Consider the following 8,298-nt stretch of genomic DNA (forward strand, 5'->3'; position numbering starts at 1 on the left):
GTCCTCTTTAAGATACTATTCAAGTTTGATCAACCTACTTTATTTTGCGACGGATTTAGTCCCTAAATTAATTTCCAGTTGAAATAATCTTCGGTCTTAATTTAAGTTAATTTTCGTACTTTTCCATCAAAGTGCAAACAAATAATGTTACCCTAGTGCTAAAAATTAACCTAGGGTGTCTACAAGTCAAAATTAGTGCAACAATTGATGAACAGGTTCTCCCTCAATGATTAGCACTTAGAGACATGCTCCTGACGGATTTAGCCCATGTAGACTTGGACATGCATGCTGGCAACAAGCACCGGCCTATTAGAAACCTAAGACTAGCCCGGCTAGAACCACATGTGCAAGTTTCTCTGCATATATGAATTGTTCTCGACCAATTCTTCAAATTCACATGTACTATCATACCGATTGAACACTTAACCACCAAATTATGCATGCATTTGGAGGGGAAATAACTTGAAATCGACATAAGAAATTAGATTAGGGACCAAATCCATCACAAAATAAAGTGAGGGGACCAAACTTTGAATGTCGACAATGGCATATTGACCATTTTTGTAATTTCTCCTCAATTAATTTTTTATTTTTTATTCCACGTTAGCTCCACGTGCATATCTACGATCCTTACTCTCATTTTCCATCAATATTTGGACGGACATATTAAATTTATCTTAAAATTGTGACCGGAGATTAGTTTAGGAACCCAATTAGTCACAAAATAAAGTACGAGGGCCAAGATTGAAGAGTGGAGTAGTGCGGAGACCAGTTTTGTAATTGCCCGGATGAAAATATTATTAGCAATGATTGCAATTTCTATATAACCTTTGTATGAGTTTTGTTCTCAAACTTCTTGCCAATATAGAGTTATGTTAGATAAAATATACATTTTATTAAAACACTCAAAGCAGGTTTTGATTATTATATAGACGTAAATTAGAGAAATTAGAATAGCATTAGCTTCTTCGCAAATTCAATTTATTTTTTCACTATAGAGTACGTGGATATTTTTTAGTAGTGTCATATTAAATGTAATTTTTTACTAATAATTAAAACTGAGGATCGTACCTTTTTATCTAAAATCTATATTTCATTGGAGTTTGTAAGACAAAAGTTATTGAATAATAAACCAGTAAATTAATTCTTTTCTTTGCTGAAACTAAACCGGAACCCCGCCCGCTCACCAGGGAGGAGGACCCCTCTGCCTTCCTGTCGGAGGGGAGTATGAATCACAACCCAACACAAATTAGTGCTTGTACCATCTACATTAGTTTATAGGCCTAATACCCAAAAAAACCTCAAACTTTAACTTTTATCCCAATTTTACTTTTTGTTTCATAAAAAACCTCCAACTTTAGGTCATGTCTCAATTTTACCTTAAAATTTTTTTTGTCCTAAAAAAAACCTACAACTTTAGATATAGTCCCAATTCTACCCTAAATCTTTTTTGTATCATAAAAAACCCTTAATTTTGGGTTCGGTACCAATTCTACCCTAAACTTTTTATTTATCTCGTAAAAATTCTCAGTTTTAGGTCAAGTTTTAATTTCACTTTAATTATTTTTTTGTCTTATAAAAGATCATTAACTTTTACTTGAGTCCCAAATTTGCTCTCAATTAACCCTTCGTCAAAATCGCCCTTAGCGATTTTGTGCTCGTTGTTATCTCATGCTTGGGAATGTTCCATCTCTAGCACCCGAGAAGCTCGAACAACTCGTGCTCGGGACACTTAAACAGCTTGTGCTCAGGAGTTTTCCATCTCTGGTTTCCAACGAGAAATTTTGGAATGAGGGTTAATGTGGGCATACTTGTGACTCAAGTAAAAATTTGTGGTTTTTTTTAAGACTGTAAAAATTTTAGGGTAAAATTGGGACGAAACCTAAAGTTAGGGGTTTTTCATAAAACAAAAAAATTTTTATGGTAGAATTGGGACAAGATCTAAAGTTGAGGGTTTTTTATGGAACAAAAAAGTTTATGGTAAAATTGGGACATGACCTAAAGTTGGAGGTTTTTTATGAGACAAAGGGTAAAATTGGGACAAAGGCTAAAGTTTGAGGTTTTTAGGTATTAGGCCCCGCTTTATATAAATGGGTTAATACCACAAAAACCCCAAACCGGTACACTTGTAACAAATTTACCATAAATTAATTTTTTAATCATAAAAAAACTCCAAATCGGTACACCTTGTAACAAATTTACCCAAAACTATTTTTTTTACCACAAAAAACCCCAAACTAGTATATTTGTATCAAATTTACCTTCCGTTAAATTGGATGAATACCACGAAAAATCACAAACTGCATGTAAAACCCCAAACTGATACATCCGTCAATTGTCACGTGTTATTTAACTCGGCAATTTGACGATAAAATTTAACGGAAACTAACATAGGGTAAATTTATCACGGGTGTACCAGTTTGGATTTTTGGTGGTTAAAAAATTAGTTTTGAGTAAATTTATCACAAATGTATCAATTTGGGATTTTTCGTGATATTAACCCTCTCTCTCTCTCTATATATGTGTGTGTGTGAAGTAAAAATCTGTCTTTGTGCCTCCTCTTGCTGCGGGTCCTCCTGCTTTTCTATTGCATGGTTCTTTTTGATTGTTGAAGAATACGCAAGTGGTAAAGTTTTTTTTCTCCTAAGTAAGAAGACTGATCTCTCTTTACTATTTGCAGGCTGAGGAATTTTCATCACGCATTCAGAAGCTTGCAACCCAAGGTTCTGCTGCAGAACGTGAATGAATGGGCCCAAAATTGTGGATGTCTTGAACCTTTGATCTTCAGATGCGTGATGTAACTTTCTGATTTTTGTCATAGTGGTCTAATATCTGCTGAGGTTGTCATTACCTTGTTGCAGCCTTGATAACTGATTCTGATGAACTCTTACTTGGAGACAACATGGATCGCTTGGAGTTATTTTTCCCTCCACTCTAGAAATGGATGCTCCAAGTCTCACTTGAGTATCAAGTCATCCTGTTCTGCCCATATCTTAGCTATCTATTTTTGTGGCCCCAAGCAATACAGGAATGCTCAAATGGATAATATTGTCGAATACCGTCATGTTGTTGACTGTCGATAGTCTGGTTCTTGGCACTTTTGAGCCGTGTTTCGCATGACGCATGGCAGCGCGGAGTGAGTTTGGGATTGGCTTGCCTTCTCAAGATTGCATTGGCTTGAAGTGCTTTTAATGAGAAAATGTAGTGTTTGCCTTTCAATCTTTTGAAGTGTTCGGTACTCATTTTCTGGGGTAGATGCTAAAGTTGTTTTTCCAGGGTGAAATGGCAAGTGTTGATTATATTTGCATTCGCCTGGCATTGTACACATTGCTACCAAACGAATACCCGGCAATCACCTGCAGCAGTAGCAGCATTGGGGATTCGAAACGCTTCGACGCTGATAGTGGTAATGCCAAGCAAAGTTCATCTCTCCCTCGCTGGCTCTTGGGTTCTTTTCTTAGCGATGTTCAGTCCATGTTCTCTGGGAGACCTGGAACTGCAAAACTTACACCCCTGTGGTTGCCGAGGCGAACTTGAAGAAACCAACTCGTTTCAATTTCCCTCGGCATTGTTGGACAGCGACCCATGTGCATTATTTCTGTCTGTGTTTGCAGAACATGGACTAACGTGTTTAGCAGGAAGGAGAACGCTTGCCAACTTGACCATCGGCATTGACTTAAAACACCATACACATGGTTGCCGAAAGATTGGCGTGAATGTACAAGATCACGAAATTTCGAATCGCTGTTTGCTAAGATATACTACTAGGAAATGTTGGAAAGCAGGTAAACGGCACTCCTCTTGAACAAAAACAGTGAACTATTATTGCTAGTGTGCCGGAAATGTCGCTGCTCATGCAACAGACATTCAGCATTTTCTGTACATATCTCTAGCTGTCGGTAAGTTCTCGACTCACGCTTCATATGTAGTGAGGTCCCTAATCAGAAAGGTTCCATGGCGAAATTCTTGGGAAAACTGAAATTAAGCGCAGCAGCAACACTTTTACCTCTTGCGATCTGTTCACACATTCATATACAAGCACTGAGGGGAACTCAGGGTCAAAAGCAAATCGGTACACCTTTATCACATCTCGAAGTGCACCATGTCGCGAATCTGGGTAGAATTGATACATAGATTGATCATTAAGCAACGCGTACTCATGCCAGCACTACAACCAAGATGATTAGCACCTAAAGTAGCAAGGACGATCCAACTTTTTCCTCTAACTCGACCCGTCAGCCATAGCTTTTGGCTTGGGCGGCTGTGAAGGTTGCAATATCTTGATCAAAAGAAGCTTGAATTTTTCAATCAGTTCCACGATTTTGTCCTTCAAGATGTCCAAGATCCTCTGCAGATCGTTCGTACCCCAGTCTACTTCCTCATAAATCTGAGGGCTTTCTGTTTTATCTGCAAAACATACGGTAACAACTTTGAGAATTTTTTATTTCCCACGAAGAAAAGGTTGCAGACAATCAAAATGTGCTACTGTTGGTGATTAAGAAAATCAAGATATGCTCCAAAACATTCATGCAGATTTGACTCCTATAAAATCAGTTTCGATTCACTACTTTTAAACTTCTTAACTTCTCAATCTTGGTTGCGCTTGATATAACAACTACTATACTTCTTTGGACAGACATGATCAGAAGATGAACTTAAACTCATTATCCGATCTTATTCCACTTTAATCTGATCAAATGGTCGTAAGACCCTTATGCCCTCCCTCGATCATAATTATCTAAAGATCAAAATGATATGCATCCCCAATTACCCACCTTTTGCACCCATTTGGACTGCAGTCTTAACTGGCCACTGGGTCGTGCCACTTACCAACAAAGAGGAACTTACAAGACTCATTTATCTCCTACACTACTAAGCATCTCAAGACTGCAACGAATTAACTTTTTCTTCTGTTCCAAATACCTTTTGTGTTCCTATGGTAAACATTTTTGGTGACGACAAGATGTTAAAAGATCCAAGCAATATGCTAACTTAGCATATACTCGTGTTGGTTGTCCATACTAACCTGAGAGGAGCAACTCCTGGAACTTCTTGACCGACTGATTATTCATAATGGCGCTCCAGAAAGCTTTTTCCAAGACTAACGAGATAACCAATCTCTACAAACAGATAAACCTCCCGTTAAAACTCGGTTAAGGATTTGTTCTAGCATAACGACAAAGGATGATAAAGAAGAAAAGATCAAGCTTCAGCTCCACAGTTCGAATTAGGATGTACTATAGTGTGAATGTGCTAATTTCCACGAAAATGTAATCAAATTGGTAAATCTAATTTGCTTGTTCTTGGTTAGCTCAGGTTTTAGTCTCATTATTTATCCAAAACTAAACCATGACCCGGCCTGGAAAAGAAACCAATTTACTAGAGGATCGCACAATACATCAATTCGAGAATATGGCACCTTAATAACTGGCTCCATTTGCAGCAGATGAAGGGCATGCCGAACTCTCCCCAGTCCACTAGACAACAATATGCTCGGATCCCTACATCCGAAAAACCACGTCCAGTTTTGCTCTGAGCCAAATGAAGAAGCGCTCTGCCAGAGGCTCGTTCAAACGAAAACTAATCAGCGAGAAATCATGTTCGAACACATGTAGGAGATATATCATAGCAAAATATAGCAAATGGAACACCAGCTTTTGGATATGGGGACGTGTTTCTTTAATTGTTATTTGACAAACGAGACTATTAGTGGGATAAGGCTTGGTCTGTTTGTTGTTGTAGGAACTAAAACATCACTGACCAAAACAGAGACTGGCAATTCACAAAAATGAAGGTCGAAGCCTGATAGTATACTTTACCATATTTAGCAGAAGGGAGAAGAGAAAGAAATGGAAAGTGAACGGTTCAACATTTCAGTTCATCAAATGCTTTCTTTCATATGTTTTGGGAATTAGTTAGTTCTTCCCACAGCCTCATTCCAAACATGTCCGGATCATGTTTTCGCTTGGCAAGACCTTCAGGTAGAGCTCCAAGTTAAAAGGGTGTAGTCAAATTTCATCAAATTTGCCCCATTGTTCCTCTATGATGCATCGGCTATAAGTATCATGACCATTCTCTAATAATTGCATCAACCAGAAAAACGATGAGCAACGCTCATTCGTGCAATTTGACGCAGTGCGACCAATTCATCAACAGAGGTAATCATTAGCGAGTGTACTTCTCTTGTAGCACGACTTTCGTTTTTCATCCATCCACAACTCTGTCGGACAGCACTGGAAAAACAATCTTGGACATAACCCTTTAGCACAACAAAACAATGCGGTTCATCACGCACATGCCAAAGTTCTTCAGCAGCAAAGAAGCAGTCTAACTTCAATCCCGATGCAATCTTACATTCTTCCTATTCCGGGTCGAACATCTTTACAATTTCCGAATACGCAGGCGAAACGAAGGAATCGAAACACAGTCGCAAGCAAAAAAAAAAAACAAGAGAAAAGAATCATATCAGGAGGATAGAGGGAGAGAGAGGTAGAAGAGAGCGAACTTCGCAGACTCGAGGAGAGAACGAATGGCCTTCCCGATCTTGAGCTCGGAGGGAACTAGACCCAGAAGGGAAGAGCCCCAAGTCGCCGCCATCTTCCCCGGGCTGGCACAGCCAGAAGCAGAGCAAGGAGGAGGAGGAGGAGGAGGAGGCTTGCAATGACTGGCCGAAACTGGAAGGAGAGATTGACGAGGGCGTGCCAAAAATCCTTCCCAAGTGAAGTGTCTTTTGTAGGTTGATCGCGGGAACGATTTCGGATACCTTCACCGACAAGGTGGCTTTTCGACACACCTTCCCCGACAAGGTATCCCAAATCGACACTAGTGCGTGCATTTGGAACAAAGACCATACTTCAAAATCATGGGACCTGATCAGTTCCTTAAACTGCTTCACGTCTTAAGGTCTTGGTTTTCTACGACCATACATAGTTAAAATTAAATATATACACAGCAAAAAATTAAAACTATACATGTATTTCCAAAAACGTTGTTCGTGCGTTTTAATCAAAAATCGAAAGATCGTAGAGATTAAACGGATTACCTCTCGTAGCATGTCCAAAACGACTTGGTTCGAATGTTCTTTAGTTCGAGCCTCACAACCATCTAGCGTGCCTAAAATAACTCGATTGGTATGTTCTTTAGTTCAAGCTTCACAACCGTCGGACCTCTAGTTTAGACACCCCACCAAAAAAGAAGTTGCAGGTTATCACCACTATAATTGTGCTAGATAATTCACTGCATTCTCGATATTTCAGTCACGGCGTCAAAAGAGAGAAAAATCTTTTTACATCTCTTGTGACATCCGAAATTTTCTTCGTAGTTTACGATATTTAAGATATTAAGTAGTGAGAGTTATTAAGGTAATAAAATTAATTTAGTAATTGTCAACGAGGACTGATAAGCTCCAAAATAATCGAATGATTTTCAAACATTAAAATTTTTATTGAGTTAAGATGTCACTTTTGTTTTATACTTTTTATTAATGATTTTAGCGATTTCACAATAATTTTCTGATTTATTGGCATTGTAAACGAATATCGATTTCTCTGTTTATTTACCGCAATATATAGTATCTACCTAAAATAACCTAATATCTCCCCCTTTTCAATTAAACTATGCCATTTGTCACTATATTAACATGGACAAATGTCTTAACTCTCACCTTATTTTTGCCACATGCCTTAATTGAAACGCATTGAACCTAAGCCTATGACCTCATGCATGACATATTACATTTTTTTTAACTCTAGTAACTAATTATCTAAATATAACTCTAGTTATTTGGTATTGTTATTTTTAATCCAATCCATTTAATGTGACCCCAAACTACTCTTCATTGTGGCAAAATTCTGGAAGACAAGAGGCTAAAAAGCATCTCTTCTTCTTCTTGGGCGTGAACATCACTTCCTTCCACTTCTTCAAGTTGCAAATTTTTCTTTTTTCCGCTCTCTTTCAACAAAAAAAAAAAATCAAAGTTCAAGCTCACTTTCAATCTAGTTTCTTGACAAGGTATATTGATAAACTTCCCTTTCCTTTTTCTTTATCAAATAAGCTTTATTGTTTTCTAAAGAATAAGACTTGTTAATTTTTTTTAGTATCTATTTTGATTCCAAGGTGGTTAGAGGCTTGCTTTGTTGAAGATTTCACTTTGGGTAAGTGAAAACTCTAAAGACTAAGCTACAATGATTTATTTAGTACTCTTGAGCTTGGTTGATTGATTGCTTGTTTATTTAGTTTGGATTTTACTCTGTGTGAGCAAGTTTCAATAGTTGTATGTTAAGCTATGGTGATTGTTGA

The 8,298-nt window shown here is 37.9% G+C and overlaps 1 protein-coding gene across 1 annotated transcript; it reads right to left on the minus strand.

Annotated features, from left to right (window-relative positions):
* Nucleotides 1-3,801: 3,801 nt before the first annotated feature.
* LOC115687147 (uncharacterized) lies at nucleotides 3,802-6,690 on the minus strand. The gene is made up of 4 exons (XM_030612618.2): nucleotides 6,506-6,690; nucleotides 5,420-5,564; nucleotides 5,027-5,120; nucleotides 3,802-4,407 (listed from the first exon to the last, which is right to left on the minus strand). The coding sequence occupies exons 1-4, from the start codon at nucleotides 6,595-6,597 to the stop codon at nucleotides 4,223-4,225; spliced, it is 516 nt and encodes a 171-aa protein (XP_030468478.2). The 5' UTR covers nucleotides 6,598-6,690; the 3' UTR covers nucleotides 3,802-4,222.
* Between the last annotated feature and the right edge of the window lie 1,608 nt (nucleotides 6,691-8,298).

Source organism: Syzygium oleosum, unplaced genomic scaffold (genome assembly GCF_021117445.2).
Source record: "Syzygium oleosum isolate NSW1041296 unplaced genomic scaffold, Sole_v2.1 Sole_v2.15, whole genome shotgun sequence".
NCBI lineage: Eukaryota > Viridiplantae > Streptophyta > Magnoliopsida > Myrtales > Myrtaceae > Syzygium > Syzygium oleosum.

Excerpts from the sequence above, each read along its gene's own strand:
- LOC115687147 (XM_030612618.2), bottom strand. The coding sequence starts at position 6,597 with ATGGCGGCGACTTGGGGCTCTTCCCTTCTGGGTCTAGTTCCCTCCGAG. Across the intron at positions 5,121-5,419 it reads AAATGGAGCCAGTTATTAAG|AGATTGGTTATCTCGTTAGT; the intron begins GTGCCATATTCT and ends ATCTGTTTGTAG. Across the intron at positions 4,408-5,026 it reads CCAGGAGTTGCTCCTCTCAG|ATAAAACAGAAAGCCCTCAG; the intron begins GTTAGTATGGAC and ends TATGTTTTGCAG.